Source organism: Perca flavescens, chromosome 2 (assembly GCF_004354835.1).
Source record: "Perca flavescens isolate YP-PL-M2 chromosome 2, PFLA_1.0, whole genome shotgun sequence".
In the NCBI taxonomy this organism is placed as follows: Eukaryota; Metazoa; Chordata; class Actinopteri; order Perciformes; family Percidae; genus Perca; species Perca flavescens.
Genome location: NC_041332.1, coordinates 27896413 through 27922595, shown reverse-complemented (window position 1 = coordinate 27922595; position 26183 = coordinate 27896413). Strand labels below are relative to the sequence as shown.

The following is a 26183-nucleotide window of genomic DNA, read 5'->3' as shown; positions in this document are numbered from 1 at the left end:
CGTAGTCAGATTCAGAACTTCTTTTAACTCTTGACCTGTTTCGTTCCCTCCCAACATTAGGCAGTCATTAAATAATTGTCTATATAAATTCAGTGAAATTATACTTTTGCCATTGCTAAGCAACCGCGAAAACAGAAGAGTCCTTTCTATTTTCTAGTCTGTTTATTAGTTTAATTAAGACATGTTAGTCTAATGAGCCAACTTTTGTGTATTTCCCCCTTTACCACATAGCCTACATATTTTATCCCTATACACGCTGCTCTCAAACAACCTGCTCCAGGCTTCTCTCTCTCTCTCTCTCTCTCTCTCTCTCTCTCTCTCTCTCTCTCTCTTTCTTTCTTTCTTTCTTTCTCTCTCTCTATCTTTCTCTCTCTTTGTCAATGCTGTGCCAACTCCTCCAGCTTTACAAATTTGATAAGACCAAAGCTGCAAGAACTCTTCCAGGACTATGGTAATGGTTAACCAGATAATTCATTTTGGGGTGGGACTAGAAAACAGTCAGAAGTTATTCTGTCTTCTTTTCCATGCTAGCCCGTCTTAAATGAGTTGAATTCGTTCATACAGTAGTAGGACTCAGAATGGAGGAGACATTGCAACCAGAGAAGCAGGAGTCGGAATATAAAAATCCAAATGAGGACCAAGGTAATTTTAAGATTTACTTCTCTTCTACTTTAGTAGTTCCACACTAGAAATTTGGGTGAACAGTTCATTTGCAGACTGTGTGGTGTCTTATGGTCAACTCAGACAGAAATAGTTAAGCTGCTGTTACTACAAATGAGAGAAGACATGTTTAGTATTTCTGTATTTTAAACCATAGTGTGGACATGTTTCAGTCAAAGACTTGCCAGTGTGTAGCTGGAAGAAAAAAAATGTCTATAAACCACATCTTTAAATGCCATCAGTCATCCACATTTGCCGGTCATGCGTGAAAAATACTGCTCTGTATGTCTATAATTTCATACTGCCCTTGTAAGCATGGTTTCTCTGTTTTATAGGTGGGATCTGTCGCCGATTGCGAGACAGGGATCTTCTCAGGAAGAGAAAAGCTGAAGCAGAAGAGAAGGAGACTAACCAGTGGGTTTTGGGGTAAATTTATAGAAAGGCACAGCCAATGTTAGTGCATTGACCTACATTTACAGCTATGTTCATTTGGAGTAACCATTAGTTTAGCAATGCAGACCTAGAAATCTACAGTATATACCAGTGTAATGATACAGTAAATAATTGTCTTAATGCAATGAGGGGTGGGGGGTGGTACACTTTTAGCATTGGTTAGAAATGTTTATATAAGGCTTTATTAACAAAACTTACTTTATAAAACACTGTACTTCACAATGCATAGTTACACCATTATCAGCACTCCAGGTGCTTATCACTTCTCTGCTTTATATTGAATATGGAGCAAGAGGAAACCAAAGGTTGCTCTTGTGTTTCTATTGACACCCCAGATCCAGGTCAAGGACTTTGTACTATTAGCTTAGCAAAAGTATCACAAAGAGCTGTATCAATGTCCACTGCTTTTGAAGTTGATTACAATTGTTGTATTTTCTCAGGGTGGAGAGCCAGAGGAAAAGACCCAGGGCTGAGAGTGGCATAAAGAGGAGAGGGAGGCCCAAGAAGAGTGAGCCCACACCCAAGATATCTATCATTCAGGAGGAGCCAGCAGTGCCTCAGGAAGCTCCTGCAGTGGTGGTGGTGCCTGAACCTGCTGAGGTCATCCCAGATCAAACACCAGGCTCTCTAGCCCCCTTACTTGCTCCGGAATCACAACCATCATCTGTCCTTGCTGCCCCTGCACCTCTGCCAGTGCTTGGATCCATCCAAAGCCCTGTCTTTGCTCCTAATCTGACTTCTCCATCTCAAATTTATCCAACTCCAGTCCTTTTTTCACCCTCAGCTTCTGCTCCATCTCCCGCCAAAGCCCTAGATACGGATCCAATCCCTGTCCAAGATTCGGCTCCAGCTCCAGAAGCTGTCCCAGTCCCAGGCCTGACCCAAGCCCCTGTTGCAGCTGCAGCTCCTTCCCAAGTGGAGACCTTCTTCACAGAGTCACAAGGCAGGGAGGCCCTGAATCTGATCGAGGACTTGGGCCCAGATGAGGAGGAAGACATCTCTCTATCTCAGGACAAAAGATCTGATGAAGGTAATAAAGAGGACATTTAGACTGCAAGGAGAATGAATGGTGTGGAAAATAAGACAGTTTAAAGCGATTGCCTAGCATTTGTCTTATTTTTTGTCTTAATATGAACTCTATCCTGTCTTGTTTTCTCTCTCTTTTTTAAAATTTAGATTTGATTGAGACACCGTCGATCACTGTACCTGAACAAAACAAAATGTTCTCAATTCCAACGATGTCCTCGACTCCTCCACAAAAATATTTCCCAGGAAATTTATTCTAATTTTCTAAAGCACATTTCTCAGATACTGCCTCGGCTCAGAATACAACCATTTAGTTTGTATCTGAGTATTATTTTGGTTAGTGTGCAGCCTGTTGGTTGAAGACAACCAACACATTGAGCATATGCATTGCTTATTTGACAACTGAATGAATTCCAACCAAACCAAACCTGTTTGTATTCTTATTTATTCTGGTTTGTGCATCACTTCGAAGCTCACAAATTCTATTTTGCATTTAGTAAACAACAAATTCTGCCTGCTTTTATTTAATAGTAAATGGTATAAATCACTGGTAAGGATATATTTGTAATTATGGGTTTATTTTAATTTTGTAAAAGTTGTTTTTCACCTAATAAAATACACTGCTTACCATCCTCTGACTGTGACCATTATTATCATTATTAGTACGTATGTGATAAATCTATGATCAATAATAAAATAAGACATCCTTTAAATTAATACATATATTTTTATCCCTCTATTTTCAAAATGTGTGAAGACTATAGATTTATACTGGTGTTTTGTACAGGCTCTTTTGAGACTATCATGCTTTTGTTTCATATTATTATTATTATTATATGTGTTATATGTGTCTTTTAGAAACTTTGTGCTTTTTTTTTGCTTTTTTTATGGTTGTTATGTTTTCTATTTGTATTTAATGTTCTTGTATTTTAATTTGTTGTATTATATTACATTTTATTGTGAAGCACTTTGTGATTTTTATCTGTGAAAGGTACTATACAAATAAACTTTACTTACTTACTTACATTTCTAACATCCCAAATTTGTAATTTTTTAACTTAGATGGAGAAATGAACCTACGGTCAAATTTCACTCCAATAAAATACAAATACTAGTAGTACTAAATATATTTTATTATTGATTACAGTGTAATAGCTGTATTTAATCTGTGCCTTGTTTGTTCAGTCCTGTGTAACTGGATATTTCATCTGCCTGTTTGTATATTTTGTTATATAGCTGGTAGTACTTAACTCAACAAGACAGTGACAGATACATGTGAGATTTGTAATTGTAGGGAAACTGTAGAACATGTGCTAATAGGTTGTAGGACGTTTATTGTATAAAGAGATTGAAGGACAGGGTGGTAGATATGGGAAGGGAGTGGAGCATTAAAGGACTGTTAGAGGTTACAGGTTAAAAGGGTTTTATTTAATTATTTAGATAAAACAGGTTTAATATCCAGAATATACTTTCTTATAGGTTATTTTTGTAGGATGCTTGTTTAAAGGCATGATATTACACACTCCGGTACAGTAGGTGGCGGCACCTTAAACGTTGGTTTGTAGCCCACCAATAAAACTAAAGAAGAAGAAGAGAAACTCTCACGTGTTGTTGCTTTTTAACAGCTAGCTAACTTTTTTTTCCAGAACTGCTTTTTTTATCATTCTTTATATCAGTAAGATGAGTTCTCTGTGTGACTGCTGCGGCGAGCATATTAATAAACTGAATCAGCAGATTTCGGTGATGAGAAAAGAAGTCAAGAACCTGAGGTATGTTCACGTTCACGTAATAACGTTACGTTATTGAACAATTGGAGATATGAATCTACTTTTAACCATTGTAACAGTCAATTAACGTTGTGTGTGTTACCTCCATTAGACATTCTATTAATATTCAACGCTATTTTTCCTTTGTAGACATTAAGTTGAATTGCATTCCCTTGTGTTTCTTTGCTGACTTCCCTTTCATCACGTTATTTGTATTTCTTTTGACATGATATTTAACTTACTGGTATCTGATTCTTCTTTAACAGGCAGATGTTGGACAGTGCAGTTAGAGCTCATCGCAAACATATGATATCCATTCAGTCTGCTGTGGCAAAGACTGGACTCCGTGAACCTGACAAAGACCAGACACCAGCACCGCCACAGGCTTCATTAGAGCAAGGTAGTTAGCACAACTGTAAATTCACCCACAAAAGTATTAAAGTAATATTTTTTTTCCCACCAGAACTTCCTCATATCATATTTTTACCACTGCATCACATCATATAAGATATATAGTAATTATATTATTATATTGTCTTTTAACTTTATTTATCCCAAATGATGAATAAATGTGCTTTGGTATTATCTATTAATCTCTCAGATATTGTTTAATTGATTGATTAGTAATTTAGTCACAAGAAAAGTTAATCAATCAAAGCTGGCGACATCTTTAAATTGCTTCATTTGTTTGACCAACTTTCCAAAATCCAAAGGTATTAAATTTACAATGATATAAATCAGAGAAATGGAGCAAATCCTTTTCTGTCAATCCAATAATCAAGTTAATTAGTCTTGCAGCACTTTTTCTCAGTTTCAATATAGGACTGTATTATCCCAAGGGAAATTGAAATTGAAAAAGTGCAGCAGTTGTAGTACAAAGTAGGAAAGAGTGCAAGTATAAAATATCAATAATAATCAATATCAAACAAAAGATATCCAATATTCACAAAATTCTAAATATACACTTTGCCAAAAATATAAAGAAGGTTGACAGTAAGGTTGATTCTTGCTGAGTTGTATATAAATATGTATGAGAAGAAGATATGCAGTTCAATAAAAATAGCCAAAAAAAAGGTGTAAAAATCAGTGTTACACTTTTTATAAAATGTTATGAACTGAAACAATGTTGTTATCTGTGTCACACTGGCAGGAAACATCCAGACAGTCCCGATTGGTTACATCAGTTCCTGTTTCTCTGTGAAGAATGGGACTCCCAGACAGCCCACCATTTGTGGCCCCTCAAGGGCTGAACTGCGCATCCAGCAGAGTGTCTTCAATAACCCTGAGCACGCTCTGGTGGGCCTGGAGCTATACTCCCATGTCTGGTAGGTCTCATACAGTTGGTGTACTGCATATGTATGCTGTACATCTTTTCCTGTCCAGTCCTGGGTTTGGGGTTGCTATTACCCAAACTATTAGTGTAAAATTGTTGTTGCTGGTTTCTAAGCAATGTTTTTCATTCCACTGACAATTACTCAAAAGGGTCAATGTTGTGATGTTGTGATACTGAAGCACTGTGGGGTTAAATTGCTGAATGTGGGTTTTTGAGGTGTGCCTACAAACTTTTTTTCATTTAACCCTTCAGCAGTTATAAATACAGTTGATGTCCAGAGTCTACACCAAAACTTTTGATTTTATAATTTGATTGCTCCGAAGCATATATATATATATATTATATATATATATAAACTTGTTATAATGCGTTTCATTGAGACATTTTTAGTCTATTGCTGACCTTTCCTTGCTTGAATGAGTTGTCCTTTTACCTGTCTAATAAGACCGCATTAAGCCATGTTGGACTGGTATTAAAAGCTGTATGAATAACCTAAACCGTCTCTGCACAAATAAAGACTTTGTGTATTCACTGTTCATTTCATGTCATCTGTGTGACTTTCCCTATTTGGTCTCCCTTCAGGATCATCTTTCTCTTTCACAAAAATGGGCACTTGAGCTACAGAGCCAAAGTGAAACCTCCCAGACTCAACGGTCAGAGAGTTGGTGTGTACTCGACACGCAGTCCCCACCGACCAAATGCCTTGGGCCTAACTCTAGCTAGACTTGATAAAATTGTAGGTGAGTGTCATTTACAAAAATGTGTCTTCAATTGCTAATTGTGTCTTTGTGAGGACCCATGTTCAGATTGAGCCGAATGGAAATGTATAGACTATTTTTCACTGCTTGCGGTTACATGAGATATACTAGAAGTCAGCTGTTAAATTTAACCTCAGCTACAGAAAGAAGTAGCTTGAACTAATGCATTCTCTCCTTTATTTTCTAGGTGATACAATACATCTGTCAGACATTGACATGATTGCTGGCACCCCAGTCCTGGACATCAAACCCTTCATCCCAGAGTACGACTCCCCCCACACAAGGGTGGGCTCAGAGCCTCATGATTCAAACACGGACCAACCACAGGCGACTACTGTGGCACTAAATGAGACCACAGATATATTAAACCTTCATAAAGACTCTGATGCTCAGTCAGACCTAAAAAGTAAAAGAACTGATGATGATAATGATGATGGTGACTTAGAAAGTCCCCAATCAAGGGACAAATCTGAATGTGATATTCCAGTCACAGATTCACCTCAGTCAGTCAGTGCTCAGTTTTCCCTCCCCAAAGACCTACATGCTGTACTGGAGGAGGTCAAGGCCTATGTGTCCCAAAGAGACCTTTGCCAGCTGAGTTGTGAGAGTGAAGATCAAGTTTCAGACTCTTCCAAAACCAAACCACCAGAGTCAATGGTGAACCACCCTTGCTATGGAGAGGAGGCCTACAGTACCATTGCTGGCTGGATCAAAGAGCCTCCTGTTGGCAGTCTGGAGGTGCGCTTTACCCCTCAAGCTGAGAAGGAGTTGGCAGACTTCCTTCCCACACACCTATCAGGTACGCCAAACTTACTGTAAGCATTATAGTATGATATTTTTTAAGCCTGTTGTCACAAAGGGTGCTGTTGTGTTTCTGTCCACAGGAGGGCGTTGTTGGGTAAGAGATGAATATAAAACAGCCATTCAGAATCAGAATCTGCTAAAACATACAGGGATTTTTTACTCTTTAAAGCTATAGTGTGTAGTTTCTATCTCGCGCACTGCCCCCACGGCCCCTTCACACAGTTGCCAGTAGTAAAGGAGGACACAGAGGATTAAAAAAACATGATGGACTCTGTGGTAATTATCTTCACTCGAGTCTCTGCAAGGGAAAGTCACTGGACAACACAATCTTCTGATCATAGCCATACTGAGAAATACAGTTGTGTGGAGCTGATAGTCTTCGTTAGTTTGTAGCAACTCATTTAGCAATGGCTTGAATGTAACAGACGTTCATTAATATCAAAAAGTTACCTACTAAAGCTTTAAGTTGCTGTATGTATATAAAGCCACAACATCTCAGTAATGTGCAATATCCAGAAGTGCAATATCTAATCTGTCTCATATTGTAGTTACAGCAAATGAATATTTTCTTTTATAATATATATATTTATATGTATTTTGTCTGTTTTGTTTTTTACCTATAATTTACATTTTTCTCTATTTCCAATTAGTGTTTTATGTGTGTATGCACTGTCAAGATTGATACCTAATTTCCTTGTTCTTCATTGTGCAATGACAATAAAGGAATTATATGCTTTCAATATACTTACACACAGAACAATTTACAGTAAGATAGAAATAGACAAAATTAACAAAAGCATGAAATAAAATTGAACTAGTATGTACATACAAGTAGGTGAAAAATGTGTGTGAAATGCGTGGTCGTGTTCTGTATATGCATGTACAGTATGCGTTCTACATACAGTACAGCTTGCAGGATTAATATGACAATGATGGATGAGTGATGATTCATAACCTAACAAGAGTGCACTTGTATGTCATACAGGACCCTCTGAAGGTGACAGACCAAGGTTCAAGTTTCTTCGCAGTTCAGAGGAGGCTGCTACCGCCATCAGAGAGGTGCTGTCAGCAGACCCACGGTCTGTCTACAGGAGGACACGCTGCAGAGACAGACTATTCTTCTTCACCCTGGACACGGCTGACATCACCTGCTGGTTTGGACAAGGCTTTGCTGAGGTACTACAGGTCCGACCTGTTGAGCAACACATTGTCTCAATGTGAGAAATCCTTTCAGTGAAAGCTTCAGAGCTAGAAAGACTCAGTTTTCATATTTCTTGAGAAACAAAAACAGAGCCTGTCAAATGTTCAAGGGGATGGTGAGGTACATCAATTTCGTATAAGTGGATTGAATAAAAGATTTTCGAAACAGAAGTGCTTTTTTTGTGCTTGTTCATGTTTTTTTTGTTTGTGACAGGAAGCTACAAGTATGCAGAAATGATAGATGATGTATATTTAGTTTATTCCTATCTCTTGGTCCAGTACAAATGATCTAGTAATTGGAGTTATTGCACAAATGTAATACATTTTCAAGTTCTTCTCATAAAGTATTAAAGGTTTGCCCACTTCTCACATACATCTTCATGATTAGGAAAATGGTTTAAATGTTTGGTCAAGACTTGATCTGTACAGGTTTAAAAGTTTCTTTTATGTATCATTTTCATGTCTTTTTCCTAATTTGGATGAAGTGACTGACCCTTTAACCAAATGAATGATCATGAAAGAGTGGACTTATTTGTTTCTTCTTTATTATTTATTACTGGTATAACTCTATAGTGGTGTATTTGTCAGTCAGAAAGAGGAAGGGAGTGAGAGGTGGTGGCAAAAGGACAAAGGAAACATGATTGAGCTGTTAGAAATGTTAGAAATGCATGAATTAACATCTTCAAAACCAGTCTTAAAATAACTTAAGGCAATGAATTTCATAACTCTGAGGTTCAGCTGAAGTAGCCTTGCCTTACTGTTTTCTTTATGAAATTGAGGGTAACAATGACAAAAATATTTTAACCCATGTTTTTGGTGTAAACACATATGTTTCTTGTATGTAACAGAGGTAAGGGTTTTGAATGTAAAACTGGAGACATGAAATAATGAAAATAAATGATGCGACCTAAATGACCAGGTGACGCAAAAGAGTGAACAAAGTTAATGTCACTACTTGCCTTTTAAGGAAAGCTCAATGGGACGATAAATGTTATTTCTCTCATGCCTCTCAACAATCAGCAGGTGTTGCCATTCTCCTTAACAATTATTATTTATAATATATAATATATTAATTAATATTTTATATATATATATATATATATTCAGGAGATATAGTTGAACCTGTGATCTCAAATGAGGGTAGCTGGATAATCTTGGTTTTCAAATTAGACAATTCCTTCTTTGTAGTTTGCAATTTATATAACTATAACAATACAGCTCTAGCAAAAATAATGTTTTTACAACTTTTTATGAAACTTGAAGCCCTTAAAAACAGATATAAGGATGCACATTTGATTATTGGAGGAGATTATAATGATGATATTGTAGATGGAGTACCTGTAAAATTAATCCCACATTCAAGATTCAAAAGCACTGCATATTGTGAACAACTGGCAGTTATAGATGTTTGGCGATTTTTAAACCCTGACATTAACAAATTTACAAAGAGCAATGTCAGTAGATCCTTACATTCTTGAATTGATCTATGGCTTATATCTCCCTCTTGTCTGCAATTTGTGTCAGAATCATCACATAGTTATAACCCACTTTCTGATCATAACCGGGACCCGAAGGACAACACAAGGGATAAATTAATTTCAATCCATTTAGTAGGAACAAACCAACAGCGTAATTGGTAATAACGAAGGGAATCACATACAAAAATGGGAATATTTCAAGTTTAAAATCAGAGAAATAGCAATTAAACGAAGTAAAATAACATTGCCAAAGAAATTAATATTATGGATAAATTAAACGTTTTAATGACTAAGGATAATCTTTCAGAGGAAGAAGAAATAACATTGAAAAATTAAAAGAGGAAATAGATAATATGTAAACTTAAAACAAAAAGTAAGGAAATTTGTGTTTGGTGGATTATTTCTCTGTGGTAACAATGCTTTTTGGCAGTAAATCTTATACCGTTGGAAAGCCTGTTTAGTTCCCTTTCAAATGGTGCCTCATTTGTAAGGAACATGCATTTGTGGGATGAGCAGCAGCGCTGAGTATGTGGGTTGCGCCCATGAAAAATTTGCCAAATCTTCTCTGCCAATGCCAAACAGCTTATTCTGCCATTGACTCGTTTGGTGGATTGGATGATTGAAGTTTGAAGAAACAAGACATATTGGCAATTTAACAATTTATTAATTTCACAAACAGGAGCCTCAGTAGCGTGTGGAAGAACCCTGCACAGCCACGACAGCCTGGCACCTCCTCCTCATGCTGGTCACCAGCCTGGTCACACATTGCTGTGGGATGGCATCCCATTCTTCAACCAGCATTTGTCGCAAGTCAGCCAACGTGGTTGTGTTGGTCACTCTGGCACGAACAGCACGCCCAAGCTGATCCCACAAGTGTTCAATGGGGTTGAGGTCAGGACTGCTGGTAGGCCATTACATCCTCTCCGCTCCTACATTCTGGAGGTAGTCTCTGATAAACCCCGCCCTGTGGATGTGCGTTGTCATCCCATATCTCCACAGTCTGGGACCGAACTCTATCCTCCAAGATGACAACACTCGCCCCCACAGGGCGGGGTTTATCACAGACTACCTCCAGAATGTGGGAGCGGAGAGGATGGAATGGCCTCCTTGGGCGTGCTTACAAATACAAATGGGGCACAATTTGAAAGGGAACTAAACAGGCTTTCCAACGGTATAAGATGTATTGCCAAAAAGCATTGTTACCACAGAGAAATAATCCACCAAACACAAATTTCCTTACTTTTTGTTTTAAGTTTATATTGAAATGGCTAAAGGGGCATTCGTAAGGTCTCGAGCAAAATGGTTGGAACAAGGGGAAAGAAATTCGAGTTATTTCTTTGCTTTAGAGAAGCGAAATCGCAAGAGAAATAATTTACTCTTAAAATTAATGATAACATCACCTCTAATTCTTTAGACATTTCAAGATATGTTGGTACATTTTATAGCAATATTTATATAAGTCAAATATTCAATTTGGCGATTGTGATAGATTTATCGAGTCAGTTAAAGCATTTACACCAACTATATCTGAACAATTTAAAATGGATTGCAAACGTCCCATTATTAAAGTGGAAATCTTGGAGGCTGTTAGCTCAATGAAAAATGGGAAAAATGATGGGCTTTCAGTCGAATTTTTATTTGCATTTTTGGGAAATTATTGAAAATCCTCTATTTGATCTATTCAAAGAATGCACTTTAAAAAAGGAAATGTCCATGAGTATGAAGCAAGGTTTAATAAGTCTTCTCCCTAAACCTGATAAAGATAACTTATTGATAGAAAATTGGAGACCTATTACGCTCTTAAATATTGACAACAAAATTGTATCATTAATTTTTGCTAAATGGTTAAAAAGAAGTCTTCATGAGATAATAAGTGAAACACAAACAGGTTTTATGTCTAACTGTCACATTAGCTCTAATATAAGACTTGTTCTCGACCTGCCGGACTATTCTGATAACATCAATATTGATGCACTGATAGTATTTCTTGATTTTTATAAAGCATTTGATTTGAATAGAACACTATTTTTTACTCAAAGCACTTCAGATTTTTGATTTTGGACAAAATTTTATATCTACATTTGAAATGTTTACAATAATATAAACAGTTCTGTGATATTATATATAAACACCACAAAAATATTTCCTGTACTGAGATCAGTTCGCCAGGGCTGCCCTATTTTACCGTCCTTGTTCCTGCTGGTGGTTTAATTACTGTCATTACATATTCAACATAATCCTATTATTAAAGGTTTGTCTATTTTTGGTAAGGAAATTAGAGTAACTCAACTAGCGGATGATACAGCTCTCTTTTTGAGTGGCAAACATCAGATTGAATATGCTATATCCCTAATTGGCCAATTTTCAGCTGCTTCAGGTTTAACACTTAACCAATCTAAATGTGGAATTTGATGTCTGTATCAGACGAGGATATTCATATCTGCAATATTACAAGATTGCCATTAAAACTATCCCAATTTTATCAATAAGCTCTTTTGGCCTGAAAGCTATGTCATTCTCATAACTTTTCTCCACACAAGTCTATCTAATGGAATAATGAATGCATCACTAAAGGGAACAAGTCACTCTATTTGCAGAAATGGATTCGATAGAGATATTATCTTCGTAAAATATCTTTTTGATTGTAATAGCTAATTACTTAATTATGAATCTTTTCTCAGAGAGAAGGCATTCCCGATAACGTTCAAAGAATATAACTCAGTTTTCAAATCCATACCTAATGGCATATTAGAACTAATGAAAAGTTATAAAAAACAAAATGAAGTTTCTGGTTTTAATTGTACTCTTTATATAAACAGTATGGATATTATGAGCAGCAATGGTACTAATAAGCACATTAGAAAATGCTTTCTAAATTTAAAGAAAATAACACCTCGTGGGAAATTTTTCTTCATTTTACTGATATTAACTGGCATAGGGCGTGGCTTGTTCCTTTTAGATATTGTATCACAAACAAAGTAGGGAATTACATTTGAAAATATTGCATAATATATATCCTACAAACCTGTTTATCTCAAAATTCATGCCTGTTGATAACTATTGTACTTTTTGTAAGACAGAACAAGAATTGTTAACCCATCTTTTTTATGGTTGTTCATTCTGTATTACATTCTGGAAAAGTTTTAAAAATTATGTGGTATCTAAAACAACACATACAATCAACCCTTGAAGGGAAACATATTCCCAAATCAACATTTTTCCAGATCAAGACCATGTTTTAAACTATTCATTAAAACTGACATATACTTTGAGTCTATTAAATTGGTAAGAAATAAGAAGGCTAATGTAATAACTGATAAATACTCAAAACTATTTAATTAAGAACATCTGCTGTTAATATCTTTAACGAAGTTTGTAAGTCTGTCACCTCTTTATTTTTCTATCTTTTTATTTGTTTATGTTTAATTTATCATCTTCATACTTGTGTTTACGAACTATATTTATTAATACTAAACATCTACATGAGAATGAACATGTATTTATATATATATATATATATATATATATATATATATATATATATATATATATATATATACAAACTGACATTAACTTCCTGTTGGCGGCAGCAGTGTGTGGTAGTACGCGGTACGTCCTCTCAGTGCGTGACACAACAACCGAAGAAGATAAATGGTCCAATAGCAAAGCTGACATTTATGTTTTGAATGAAACGCGGTTGATGGCTGTTTGACGCAGGGTTTGTTTATCCTATTCTTGTATATTTTTGCAACGTTGGTTAAAGTTGGCTGGTGCAAATTGGAATGTAACGTGCATTTACTTTATTTCACAGGCCATAGTTTGGTTTATTTAAAATGTTCGTTAGCTGCCTCTGGAAAGTGTGTGTGCAAACTAACTAGAAAGAGTTGACGTAACGTTAACTTACGTTAGCTAACGACTTCGGTAACGCTTTCCTAAACTAACGTTAGGAGTTTGGCAGCCCTACGCCCTATCTAACATAATTCTTATCAACGTATTGAGTGATTTTTTTTGTTTCATCATGCAACCAAGTTATGTTTGATAAGTTACTGTATTAGCGTGTATCAATGTGCTAAGGCCAACTGCCTGTACTCGACACTTAACGTTAATATAGTTAACGTTAGCTTCTTAGCAAGCGGGTGAACGTGATTTCTCTGTAGAGACTGACGTAACATTAATGTCCACCAATAAGTTTAATCCACATTTAATCACGTTTTATACAAAAAAAATGTCTGTCTTAATTTGCAGCTGTAAACTAAGTGTCCCAACACACCGGAGTAATGTCCTCCAGGAAGTCACGTTCCACTGGGGAAGGCTTGGTAAGACTTTTGTGCTTTGTTATGCACGATGTTGTTAAATTATGATTTAACACGCTAGTAATGCATTGTTTGACTTCTGGTGTTAGCCGTCAAGCAAAGGTGGAGAGCGTACCCCTCTGAGAAGTCTGCAGAATGAAATGCTGCATATGTCAACTCCATCGAGGTTCAAATCACGGCTCAATGCTGATGTTGTGAAACTGACAATGGTGGGTTTATACTATACTACTCCTATTGTTTTCAATGTCTTTGTGACTTTTTCTTACATTTTCATTCATTCTAATTCATTCATTCATTCTCCCCGCTTGCAGGCTCCTTCTTCCACCAAAGTGATTGAAATCAATGCTTCCACCATTGATGATACTACTACTGAGACAGCTTGTGGACTTGGAGATGTAACATTTAAATCTCTTGTCTGTCCTGGTGGGGAGGTTGAGGTTACAGGCTCATCAGTGTGTGCAGAAGAGAGTATCATTTTGCCCAAGGACCAGGCTATGAAAAACATGCAAGAAACAGAAGATACTGACACTATAATAGTTCAGTCATGCAGTGACCACATTGATCACCCCTATTACAATCCTGAGATGAAAGATGCTTCTTTGATTGACGTTGATGCAGCATGTCTCTGTGAAATTTCAAACTCTAAACTAACCCCTGAAGACTTTGATAATAAACACGCCACAAAAGATTTCAGAGGTTTTCAGAATGACTGCTTTGAAGAGAAAGATGTCACTTGGAAATCCTTTGTCTGTGATGGAGGTGAGGTGGAAGTTTCTGATGTCACCAGACTACAAGAGGAGACCATTCCTCTGCCCAAGGCACAGCTGGGTGAACCTTTACAATACCACAGTGTAAATTTAACAAATCTCTCTGATTGTGGCCAATTATGTCAAGCGGAACACGCAGATCATCCTTACTTTAGCAGTGAAAATGGTGTTTGTGTCGTCACCACCTTCTCTGACACCACAAATACTCCTGAAAAGCCTGCTGATGGACTGAGTGATGCAACCTTAAAATCAATTAACTGCAGTGGAGGTGTGATTTCTGGTGGCACCAAACTTGCAGATGAGGCTGTTCCTCTACCAGCTGACCAAACTGCAACCTGCAGTGAGTCATACAATTATGGTATAGAGTCAAGCATGTTTGCTAGTGACCAATATGTGCAAAACAGTAATGATCATTCAGAACACCCACACTGCAATATTGAAAATTACCCATTGGGGGAACCATTACCATTCAGCCTTGATGTTGTGGATGAGGATAAACCGATAAGCTTGGTGGTGCAAGATTCTCAGATTGGCGGACAAGCGAAGAATACATTCAGCTCTTTAATCAGTGCCGGAAGGGACATTGAAATACCAAATGGCACTCGATTGTCTCAGAAGATTTCCCCTCTGCCTGACAACCAGGCTGTGATCTGCCAGCCCCTGGATGACAATGGTGTACCTACTTTCCTTACACAGGATCACATTCAAGATGACTATGAGAAACCTAACGGTCATGTGGAAAATGAAGAAGTTGTGGTAGATCCTGACCCAGCAGCTGTCAGTATGTCTTCACTGACTAACACATCTTTAAAGGCATTGAATGATAAATCTGTTAAGTGTCAAACGCAAGAAACTTCAAAAAAGGATGTGATGCATCCTGTGGACAGTGCACTGCCTACAATGCTTTATAGAATGGAGTCTTCTGACAGCAGCCATCTTGCAGTTTCGGCAGAGATTCCAACACTTGTGGAAGTGCGTGAGGAACACGTCTCTCAAGTGCAAATCAGCAGTGAACCCTATAAATCCAGTGAGGACAAAGACTGTGCTCTCAGTTCATCTGGGAATGGACCGATTCTTTGTAATTCTGCAGAAAAACCTCAGTCAGAAAACCTCCCTAATGTTTTGAAAGTGCTGTCAGAATGTCCCTCAGTAGCATCAGGTTTGCCGTTTGGGTTCCTCAGTCCGACTGTTAGAAGAGCCTCTCTCGCTGTATTAAAGGCTTTTAAGGGTCCTGCTTTTGACCAATTTGTGGCTGAAGATTCTGCTCTCAAGGGTGGAGCGAGCTTTTTGGCTGGTCCTTTTTCAAATTTAGACCAACCTGGGTTATGGGGAGAGCACCTGGTAAGCCCCATGCCACGTCCTCTGTTTAACTCTACAGCACTAGAGTGCAAGACCCAGCCAGATGTAGTCACTGAGCCCCTTGATTATGTGTGTGCAAAGCCTTGTGCAGTGTCCCAGTCAGACCCACTTACTGAGCCCATTGAGGATTTGGGTGCAAAGCCCTGTGCAGTGCCTCAGACTGAAGTGGAGGTTCTGGATATGCCTATGATTCCAGATGGTTCCCTTCAGCAGCAGCTTCGGCAGATGGCAGAGTTCCTTTTCTTGGCATCAGGAAAGATGGGTCCTGCTGCTATCTCCACTACAGTTCTGCGTCCTGCTGCTGCTACTCCTGCAGAATCCCACAGTGTATGTGTGGGCACCACTCCTGTTAAATGGTTAGACCACAGCGTCAATACATCTGGCCAATTTGAGCGAAAGAGGGATTTCTCTGTGGTTGATTCCTGCACGCTGACTGACCCTCTCCTGTGGAAGTAAGTGTTGCCTCTGGATTAGTTAGGTTGCCAATGATTTCTGAATACGACATGGTTAATTAAAATTTCTCTGCCTTTCACTGTTTCTGTCAGTCTACCTCCGGGCGGTCTTGAGGGTCTCCCCAGAAAAGAGTTGGAGCAAGGGTTAAGGTCTAGCATGATCATGGTTGAGGCTCTTGTGCAGCAGTTGGCTGCAGCCAGGGCAAATGGATGTTCTTCTGCAGGCCCTGCACCCTCAGACCTGAGGGAGAAACTAGTGCAGACAGACCACACTGAACTCAGTCAGGTAAGCACACATTCAGACCTCTTTAAGGGGCTGACGGTGAGAGATGTGAAGCATTTAGAGTTTGCACTTTTTGTAGGTTTAGTTCTTTTGCTATTGCAACGTCTTGGGTTTCTTTTAGTTCATCCACAATCTCTGTTTTAATGGATTTGTTTTTTATTTTATATAGACCACAATGTATAGAGACCTATATTTGGAGGCTCTAAACAGGGTTGGTGATTTGGAGATGGACGATAGTTCTCTACAGAATCTTACCCAGTGTATGCAGGACACGAGGGTCACCATGGTGAGACCCAATGACGTAACATGTTTTATGTTGCAAAATTGTCTAAACTTTATAGGTAAAAGGCTCTGGCACATGCTGTTTTAAGGATTAACATTGTATGTGAAAAGAATGCAGTGACACCTGATTTTGCTCTTTCATAACAGTGAAGTGTGTGCATTTGTCCCAACAGACCTCTTTGAGTTGTGACACGGATGCTGCTCTCTCTAACATGAAGCAAATGGGAAATGAGATCAGAGAGGACTGTCAAAGCCTTGTTTTACATGTATGTAAACATGTCTTGTATGCTGTAATTAGCTTCTGTGTAATTATCCAGTGGGTATGAATTAGTTTGTGTATTTTACTTGTGTCGTTTAGTACGATCAGATGAAGTCTCTGTTAAAGAAAACAAAGGAAATGCAGACAACAATGATGCAGAAGGTCAAAGATGCTCTTCACCAAAGAGATGACATGATGATACAGATGGAGGAGGCCTTCAGAGATAAGGAGGCGGTAAGCACGGTGACAAATCTAATTGTTAATGTGACTTAAGTAGTTCAATGTATGTTTTGTCTCCATGACTATTCCAAGCAAAAAAGCGACTACTGCAGGTTGAGTATTTTGTTTTTTGTATTGTAATACTGAAGATAGAATAGTTATTAAAGAATTTGCTGATTGAGTTAGGACTAAACTGAGGCATTTAAAATAAATTCTAAATTTAAAAAAAAATCGCAGGCCTCTTAAAGCTTAATACTATTCAAACTGCCTTCCAAAGTAAATTTTTGACATGTTTATTGCCAGAGATATATATATTTTTTTTATTAGCATTCATTATTCCAGGAGCATTTAGTTTGTCTGGTTGTCTGTTTTCAGGCCTTCAGTGCAATGGAACAGCTGAGGACACACTGCGCCACAGAAATCTCAGAGCTGGAGAGGATTGTTGGGTCTCAGCAAGAACTGTCAGCTGCCCTAGACCAGACTCACCCACAACAGGTACAGAAAACTGGCAAACGCAAACCACTCTACCTTAACCTATTCAGCATAACCTCAATCAGAATGTTTAATTTCTCATTCTTTCTCTACTAATGCAGGTTGCATTAAACCAGGCCTGCGCTGAAATGCTAAATTCTGCTTCTGATGTTTTGTCCACAACCATGGATGAACAATCCAGTTTGATGAAAGAAGTATGTACAGTATATCATTTTTAAAAGGGACTCAAATAAGCACTGTAGGCATGTAACAATACAATCACACAAGGCCTGGGTGATATGGCCATAAAATATTACAATATTTTAGGCTATTTTTGCCTTTACTACAATTTTATTTTTAATTTCAAGAACACTTGCAACACAGTGTTATAGTTTTGTCAGCATAAACCTTAACACTTTGCCTTTTAAATATTCGGTAGAAATTAAAAAAATGTTTTTAGTTTGTAAACAGTAACTCAGTGATATTTAGATTCTGTATAAATAATACAAAGTGCAAATCTAAACAGTAGCCACATTAACAGGCAATTATGTCAACAAGTTGGAATATTGCCGTTATGACAATATTCAGTTTTTTATATTCTATTCAAAAACAATTATACCAGTATTATTGAGAATGGTGCGGTATGGCACACCCCTTCATCATACAGCATGCATATTTCCAAAGTCCCATCTGCCAGCAGCTTTAAAAAAAAAAAAGATGGACATCTTGTATATTGTAGTTTGATCTCTGGCATTTGTTTAGTTTAATAACACAATAGTTGATCAAATTTTGCTTCGTTAAGTGGTGTTTTGATTTCTGACCGCATTTACCACTTTGTTTTAAATGCATTAATACTCATAATACAGATGCTTTTGCATGGTCGTGTTTCCACAGCTCTGCACAGTCAGAGGCCTGATGCAGAAAACTGCTCCCATGCTTCTGAAGCTAAATAAGAAGGCAGCTGCTGCTTTGAGAGAGAGGGATGAACACATGTCTGCAAGAGACCAAGCTGTGGAAGAGAGAGAGCAGGTAAGATGTTTATACTGTATTTGGGACACTTGGCAAATCACTTTTCTACTTGTCTTATAATTTATTTTATTTTCATTTTTTTTAAATGAACTTGTACCCAACAGATTGAAGAAGAGTTAAACCATGCTTATATGAATCTCCAAACTGCCAGAGAACAGATTAGTGATTTAACTCTGCAGGGGACAATTCTGACCTCAGGTAAAAAGTTTCTTTGGTCATTTTGTTCCTTTTCTTTTCAAATAGTTGAATGAATGGTCAAAATACTTTTCTTTATCGGCTTATAAAATTGCTAACATTTCCTTCTTTTCCTTCAATTTCAGAGATGGGTGTGCTGCGTCAGAAGCTAACCGAAAGAGAGGAAGAGAGGGGTCCGCTGGAGAGGAAGGTGACGGAGCTGTCTGCCACGGTTTCCTCCACTTTGGCCTCCTACACCTTCTTGGAGCAGTCCCTTGATGCTGAGACTACAAAGTATGATCCCCACAACAACACTAATTTGTTGGTGGCATACATGTGCTCAGGAACATAAAAAGAAACTCCTACTGAAATGCTACTGAAACATTTTTATTGAGGGGGATCTTAAAGAAGCAAAAAGTACTTACTGAAATATAGCATGTTGCTAAAACAAATTGTTGTTTCAGGTTGAAGCAGTCATGGAAAGACATCCAGCTTGCAAAGGACCGAGCAAATGAGTAAGTGGTAATTGATTATCTACTCATTAGGTTGACCCAATAACTTTCAGGTTGAAATGGTTTGGTTAGATATGAAATATTGAGTAAAATCGCAGTGAAGACAAAAATAATTTAAAGAAAGTAACTTTGTTAAAACCGCTTAAACTGTCAGACTTTTTCTACGGTTTTGTTAACTTTACAATTATTTCTATATGCATCCATAGACCAATTTAGTAAAATTATGTGTTTGGAGGTATCCCCACTTTCTGTTTTCATATACTCTGTTTGGTTAGTAGGAAACATTGTCCTGCTGACAAGCTGCCCACACAGTTGTCCATATGCACTATATACAGAGACAAGTATAGTATTTTAAACTACTGAAATTATGATTTAAGAGCAAAACAAACTTTCTACCATGTAACCGTTAAAACTCGAAAAAAAAAAAATGCCTTGTTACTTCGTTATGTGCCACTCATTACGTCTATTTTACCAATTTATTTTTTTAAATTTGTTTTAAAAATGTTTTTATTTTACAGATTTTGAAACTAATAATTTTTTTTCCCCACAATCCGTCGAACCAGCATCAAACTCAAAATTCTTTGATTGCCCAATCAGGAGTTGGTCCAAGTAATAATCGCCCACAGTTTAAACATACATTTTTACCTGCCTCAGAAGAACAGTGGTGGAGACTGGAGCGGAGAGTGATGTTCCTTCAGGCTCCGCAGCCCGGCCAATTGCCAGGGAAAGCCCCACCAACAATTAACCTTACAACTATGGCACCATACGAGGTTTGGTGGAAAAGAAAAGGAAAGAAAATTTGAACAGCTGGAGAGATGAATTCGACTGGGTGTGTTATGAAGGAGGAGTAATGTTCTGTGGGGTCTGCCGGGGGGGCAACCCAACTTAGCTAGCTAGTGTCGGCAACTGTGTACCTAGCAAGCATTACCAGCATTTGTATCGGTTAGGGCTCTCTTTTTAAACTATTAATCTAGCGATTTATTTTTTTCGATTAGTCGACTAATCTAAAGATTACATTTTTCAATTAGCGATTATTTTCCCATTGCTCAATTAACAATTTACACAAAACAAATTTCAGAAAGGTTCAAATCTCTATTTATTAAAATTGTTTAACACTGCACTGTTCAAGTAAAATGAATTTTTAGTGCAACTTGAAGCCAGATGTAGGCTATCAATCTAACCACAAAATAAAGTCACTTTCAGGAGGAATACAAAACTAAAAACTTAAAGTAAACCGAGCAAGTGCAAAAAGAGTAGTGTATGAGAGATTAACCTGTATTTGCCCTTTTTAACAGTAGGTAAAATTATGAATACGCTCTTGTTTAACATCCAAGCTCTTTTCCCTTTTTAATTTAACTTTAATTATTTATATCTAAAGGGAGGAGAAGTTGGACAGTTTTTTTTTTTTTTTTTTTTTTGTCTTGTTCCAGTGATTGGCACGTCTAGGTGATGGCATCTGATATGCGTTAGCATGTTAGATGTATTTCCACTCACATACCCAACAACTGCTGAACAACGCCAACACACAGTCCTCGTCTTATCCACCACTCTCTCGCCTGTAGCCTACTACTGGAACTGACCCGAAGACCGACGTTTGAGGCGGGGATGGCAAGAAGACATGACACGGGAGACTCCACACTGCAGCCATACAGTCTTGAAGTTTTGCCAAACTTGCGATCTTAAAGAGGCTGGTGGGGAACTATTGTGGGTTGCCACCACTCTCCATACTCGTCCTTTCGTGCTGCTATCTCTCACTCACTGGACCGTCGACCTGACAAAAAAACTGCATGTAGGCAGGGAATGAGGCGGAGGAGCTCGTCTAGCTCCAGAGCTAAGGCGGGGCTACAGATCAGGTGTCCCTAGAACCCGCGTATCTAACAGTAGTTCCGCATTGCATTAATTTGCACGCAACTTTTATTTATTTTATTTAGTGACGCGTTGACGCAAATTATTTGTGTCGACGCATTTATGGAATCGATGACTTCAACAAATCGTCCCTGCCCTAGTATCTGTTAAATGTACGCAGTTAAATATCAGCTAATGTTCAACTGTAAAATAGCTACACCTTTAAAGGATCCCTTGGTAAATCGGCATCGGTCAAACAAGCTTTCAACGGTTTGTTGAAATTCTGCATTAGCAAAACGCAAAAAAATTATAAAATGATACATCTTTACCCGGACAAGTGACTTTTGTGCATGGACAAGTGATTTACAAATGGTACAACAATGTACAAAATGGTACAACTAATGCCCACTGCCTGTGTTTGGGTTCAGGTTGGAGACCTCACTGGATCAGTCGGAGCAGCGCGTCTCTGAATTAAGTCAGGCTCTGGCTCAAACAGAGGAGAAGCTCAGTCACCTGCAGCTCCTCTCAGAGTCCCAGAACCTACAGATCCAACAGCTCCAGGAGGTTTGCACACAACTTTGTGGTGTGCGGGAGATGAACGAAGTAAGTTTTACAAGCTTAACTTGAGAGAGATTTATATATTACACTTGGCGAACCTTTTTTAAATATTGACTTTAAATGTTTCTGTGACGTTAGACCCTCTTATTGCTGCCTTTTATTGTCTGAGAAGACTGAAGCATAACACAATTACACAATTTAAGTTTATTTACCCAGTCTGGTACAGTCTGGTAAAGATTTTGAAATCACTTTTGCTGACAAGTTGTATTCTGCCCTAAAAGTCAAGACTTCATACAGTAAGGGGCTGTCCTCATAGTACGTGACTTCTGTTTTTATAATTGCCTGTTGTCTGTGTGTCAGTTCTTACAGATGGAGAATGAGTTGGCGAGGGAGCAGGTGGTAGAAAGTGAGCGCACGCTGATGGCCAACCTGCAGGCACTCCGAGAGAGGAACATCCAGTGTGAGGACCTAAAAGAAGAACTTGGTCAATTTCAGTAAGTTATGATCCTATCTTATCTTTTTTGCTTTCCCTACTTTTAGACTTTATAGTATATTTCATCAAGATAAAAAAAAAAAATCAAAGTGGGTAAAACAAAACAAAGTGGGTTTTAAACAAAATTAGTTGTTTGTCTCTTTACTAAATTAAAATGTGTGTTTGTGTAATGCAGGCTTGAGAACAGGAGTTTGCACAAGGAGCTGGAAACCACAAAGTCCAGAGCCAGTGCAACCCAGCTGGAGCTCGGAGAGAAACTGGCACAGGCGGTCACTGAAATTACGTTGCTGCATCACACACTGCGAGGACTGACAAATGAACTACGTGCAGCACTCAATGACCAGGTAACTCGAAAGAACCGCTTGAGACGACCTAAAGCAGAAGAGCAGCTGAATTTCACCACCTTTGTCCCACTTACATATGTGCCCATGCTTGTATTGTGTTGTCTCTATGGACCTCTGTGTCTTGAATGAAGTTGATTGATTTGATTTATATTCTATACGTAGATACAGCATGCAAGGCTAGAACTGTATTTCTATATGTGGTGTGAAATTTCATGGTGTACAACATTTTTAAATATATATTTTTTTTTTTTAAAGGCAAGTAAAACTGAAATTAACTGTAATTAAGTGGACTGCAGCACTGTGGAGAAAAACACGTTTTCATGCAGGCTTATGTCTTTTCAGAAACCAGAACCACCGAAAGATAATGTGTATCATGCAGTCCACACCGCGGAGCGTCGTCACCCATCTGCCTCCTTCGTCGATAGCATCATGGTTGCATTAACTGCTGAGGAGGAGGAAGACTCCTCAACAGAGACACCTCCTGGATCAGGTACTGTAGCTCACCCCGCCTGTCCCTAGAAGTGATAATTTTTCCAAATTGTAATGGCTATTGGGCTAATAAGTGTACTTCAAGACCTTGAATGGCTGCCTTGGTTCTTTTAAGAGACAAGAATGTCACAGATTTAATTTTCTCATAAAAGCAGCCAATTACTTAACTCTGAACACAATTGGCGACTTTCAGACAGACGCAGTGCTGCTGGTTAAAGCCATGCTGGTGGTCAGTCTGAATGGGTCAGGGTGCTTCATCCATGATCCACCTCCCAAACTCAGGTTGGACACTTGCTGCTGAGTATAAAAAGCATCCTGTGAAGGAGGCTTAAGAGGCAGTTTCCCAAAAATAACTAAATGTTTCTCCTTTAAAACGTAGGAGGTGACAATATGTTGTCATGGTGTAATGGCATTTTCTTAAATACTCTATTATAATTGTTCTGTCTACATTATCTGCTGTTGCAATTATTCCATTTCCCCCACAGATAATAAGTTAGGCCGTGGATAATGTATAGCTGAAACTGCCCTTTTTTATTTTGAATTAACTCGTCTCAGAGTAATTTTGAAGCAGTTATTGATTTGCAGACATAGCATCTTAGTTACGTGGACCATAATGAAATAAAAAATAGCGCATGTACAACTAATTACACTCCTCAAACTCAGTTCAGAGAGGGATTAAATGTCATATAATGATTTAAGGTACGGTCTCTTCAGTCCCCTCAGACACGCCAGAGCCTCTGTGTGAAACGTTGTTCAGCGAGACAAGCGCCTTCACACGTGTTGCCATCACCCCTAAAAAGAATTTCAGTGCGGTGGAGTTTGAGCCTGAGGAGGACGATCAAAGCAGCATGGCAGAGTTGTTTGCTGGCCTGGGCAGCACCGTCACGGAACTTATTGGCACCCTGAAGCTGCTGCGACAGCGTAAAGATGCTCAGCTGAAGGAGCTGCACAACACCATGTAAGTGCAGTAAAATGTGTATGTGGTTGTGGAGATGATTCACACCAAACGCAAAGCAAATTTTACTTTTTCTTTTTCTTTTTTTTTTATTCAATGAATAAATGCTCAGTTAATAAAATGTTAATAACGGTAATTTAAGGTGGTGTGTGTATGTAGTCTTTGTTTTCCAACATTATCTTATGCATTTCCAGCTCTGGCCTGCAGGTGGAGCAGCAGGCTGCAGACTACAGACACGAGGCAGAGGTGTCTGAGCTCAATCACCAACTCAGTCGTCTGAACAGCCTTTTTGAGAGGGGAAATCAGGCCCTGCAGCAGAAAGCTCAGGTCAGAACTACTGTACATAGTGTTGACTTCATCTATGATGCCTAACAAAATTCAAAATGGGTTACAAAAGATTGCCCACTGATGGGAATTATCTTATTGACCTGAAGAAGCACTGAGAACCTCTAAAAAGATTCTCCTTACACAGGATGAGAAAATGGTGACAAAGTTGATGGCAGAAATACAAGAGACCCAGGAAACTCTAATTAAACACAAGACTGACAGTAACGTAAGGCACAAAATCTATATATATATATATTTTAAAAACACTTATACAGTTGGCTAAATGTAATAGTTTATTTTTATTTGTTAATTTTTCACAGGAATTGCGGAAGGAGGTGGTTGAGCTTCGGCGTTCTCTCCAGCAGTCAAAGGTAGAGTCTCAATTCCTGCGGGAGGAGTTGAGGAAAGCTGGAAGCCAGTCAGCTAACCCGGCACATTTCTTGGAAGAGAAGATCCAGTTATTGAGAGAGGTATGATCCTTTCACTTTATGGTGTGAGAATTGCCAGATACAGTGTAGTTATAATACTTTTTAGGTTATAATTGAGCAAACGCTTCAGGTTCTCTAACCGGTCTCTTTGATTGTTTTATCTGTAGGTGGAGAGACTGAAGTTGAGTCTTCAGGAGGGGGAGCAGGCCAGAGTTAAACTCCTCGATAGAGCAAAAAGACATGTAAGTATCGGCTTGATATACTGTAGTAGACCTAAAAGCATCGGTTTATTCTTCATATGTATTAGAGAAGAAGTGTGATATAATTGAGGATGTAATCCAGTGGTTCACGATGTTGTAATGTCTCTCACAGCAAATGATCCACCAGACCAACCAGCAGAAAAGTGAGAATGAGCTTCAGATGTTAAACAAAGTGATTAATAAAGTCAGAGAGGTGAGGTTCATATTGTTTTTAGTTTTTTTTTTCTGTCAAGATTGTAAATACTGTATGTATGGATATTTGAGTTAATGATTGTCTTCATTTTCTCCATGCAGGCTCTGCTGTCTTTGCCGGTGGTTGTGAAGAATTGTGAACAACTCCAACAACTTATCGAGTACATCGGCTGACGTGTTTGCCATTGTCACCTGCGTTCATTGTATTTATTCAGTCCCTCCAGAAAAATGCGATTTATGCGATCGCATAATTCAATTCATAATCAGCCAAAGTCCACATATTTATGCGGGGGCTGCATTTTTTTCCAAATACGCTGCACTTTCGCCACATAAATTGCTGATTTCCGCGCAAAATATGCTTGCATGATTTCATAATCCCTGCATTTTTGTTGCAAAAAGTCACATATCTTTGCAGAAAGTTGAAAAATGTTGTTTACTTCACACAAGAGCAGCCATTTGTTATGAAGTGACATAATTACGCGACGTGAACATCATTGAAAAGCAGGGTGTTGGGAATCCCTTTTTTTTTTTTTTTTTTTTTTTCATCAAACCGCAGTTTTTGCAAGTTCTCGCAGTTTTTGCAAGTTCTCGCAGTTTTTGCAAGTTCTGCAATTTTTGCAAGTTCCCGCATTTCATTGCATAAATATCCCGCATATTCCAACGCATTTAAAAAAAAAAAAAAAAAAAAAAAAAA

The 26183-nt window shown here is 38.2% G+C and overlaps 3 protein-coding genes across 6 annotated transcripts; all 3 read left to right on the top strand.

Annotated features, from left to right (window-relative positions):
- The first annotated feature begins 383 nt into the window (after window positions 1-383).
- Window positions 384-2875, top strand: hemgn (hemogen). 2 transcript variants are annotated; one of them, XM_028568009.1, is made up of 4 exons: window positions 384-642; window positions 996-1074; window positions 1554-2143; window positions 2290-2875. In XM_028568009.1, exons 1-4 carry the CDS (start codon window positions 579-581, stop codon window positions 2397-2399), a joined length of 843 nt encoding a protein of 280 aa, XP_028423810.1. In that variant the 5' UTR covers window positions 384-578; the 3' UTR covers window positions 2400-2875. The 2 variants fall into 2 exon arrangements, with proteins under 2 accessions (XP_028423810.1, XP_028423801.1); XM_028568000.1 differs by having other exon boundaries at window positions 996-1086.
- An 810-nt stretch (window positions 2876-3685) lies between these two features.
- Window positions 3686-8527, top strand: trmo (tRNA methyltransferase O). The gene is made up of 6 exons (XM_028597433.1): window positions 3686-3908; window positions 4172-4305; window positions 5056-5230; window positions 5821-5978; window positions 6184-6795; window positions 7786-8527. The coding sequence occupies exons 1-6, from the start codon at window positions 3820-3822 to the stop codon at window positions 8019-8021; spliced, it is 1404 nt and encodes a 467-aa protein (XP_028453234.1). The 5' UTR covers window positions 3686-3819; the 3' UTR covers window positions 8022-8527.
- A 4575-nt stretch (window positions 8528-13102) lies between these two features.
- Window positions 13103-25775, top strand: spag5 (sperm associated antigen 5). 3 transcript variants are annotated; one of them, XM_028605568.1, is made up of 25 exons: window positions 13103-13196; window positions 13724-13794; window positions 13881-14000; window positions 14103-16369; window positions 16463-16655; window positions 16822-16938; window positions 17108-17200; window positions 17293-17427; window positions 17788-17907; window positions 18006-18098; window positions 18778-18912; window positions 19017-19110; window positions 19233-19380; window positions 19551-19601; window positions 21872-22046; window positions 22362-22495; window positions 22670-22838; window positions 23181-23328; window positions 24042-24285; window positions 24477-24609; window positions 24755-24835; window positions 24930-25079; window positions 25205-25279; window positions 25410-25490; window positions 25592-25775. In XM_028605568.1, exons 2-25 carry the CDS (start codon window positions 13756-13758, stop codon window positions 25661-25663), a joined length of 5067 nt encoding a protein of 1688 aa, XP_028461369.1. In that variant the 5' UTR covers window positions 13103-13196; window positions 13724-13755; the 3' UTR covers window positions 25664-25775. The 3 variants fall into 3 exon arrangements, with proteins under 3 accessions (XP_028461369.1, XP_028461375.1, XP_028461360.1); XM_028605559.1 differs by having other exon boundaries at window positions 13112-13262; XM_028605574.1 differs by lacking the exon at window positions 24755-24835 and having other exon boundaries at window positions 13111-13262.
- The last annotated feature ends 408 nt before the right edge of the window (window positions 25776-26183 follow it).

Bases quoted from the DNA above. Each gene is read 5' to 3' on its own strand.
- trmo (XM_028597433.1), top strand. From the start codon at position 3,820: ATGAGTTCTCTGTGTGACTGCTGCGGCGAGCATATTAATAAACTGAAT. The intron at 3,909-4,171 runs GTATGTTCACGT...CTTCTTTAACAG, and splicing joins AAAGAAGTCAAGAACCTGAG to GCAGATGTTGGACAGTGCAG. The intron at 4,306-5,055 runs GTAGTTAGCACA...TCACACTGGCAG, and splicing joins ACAGGCTTCATTAGAGCAAG to GAAACATCCAGACAGTCCCG.
- spag5 (XM_028605568.1), top strand. From the start codon at position 13,756: ATGTCCTCCAGGAAGTCACGTTCCACTGGGGAAGGCTTG. The intron at 13,795-13,880 runs GTAAGACTTTTG...TTCTGGTGTTAG, and splicing joins GTTCCACTGGGGAAGGCTTG to CCGTCAAGCAAAGGTGGAGA. The intron at 25,280-25,409 runs GTAAGTATCGGC...TGTCTCTCACAG, and splicing joins TCGATAGAGCAAAAAGACAT to CAAATGATCCACCAGACCAA.
- hemgn (XM_028568000.1), top strand. From the start codon at position 579: ATGGAGGAGACATTGCAACCAGAGAAGCAGGAGTCGGAATATAAAAAT. The intron at 1,087-1,553 runs GTAAATTTATAG...GTATTTTCTCAG, and splicing joins ACTAACCAGTGGGTTTTGGG to GGTGGAGAGCCAGAGGAAAA. The intron at 2,144-2,289 runs GTAATAAAGAGG...TTTAAAATTTAG, and splicing joins GGACAAAAGATCTGATGAAG to ATTTGATTGAGACACCGTCG.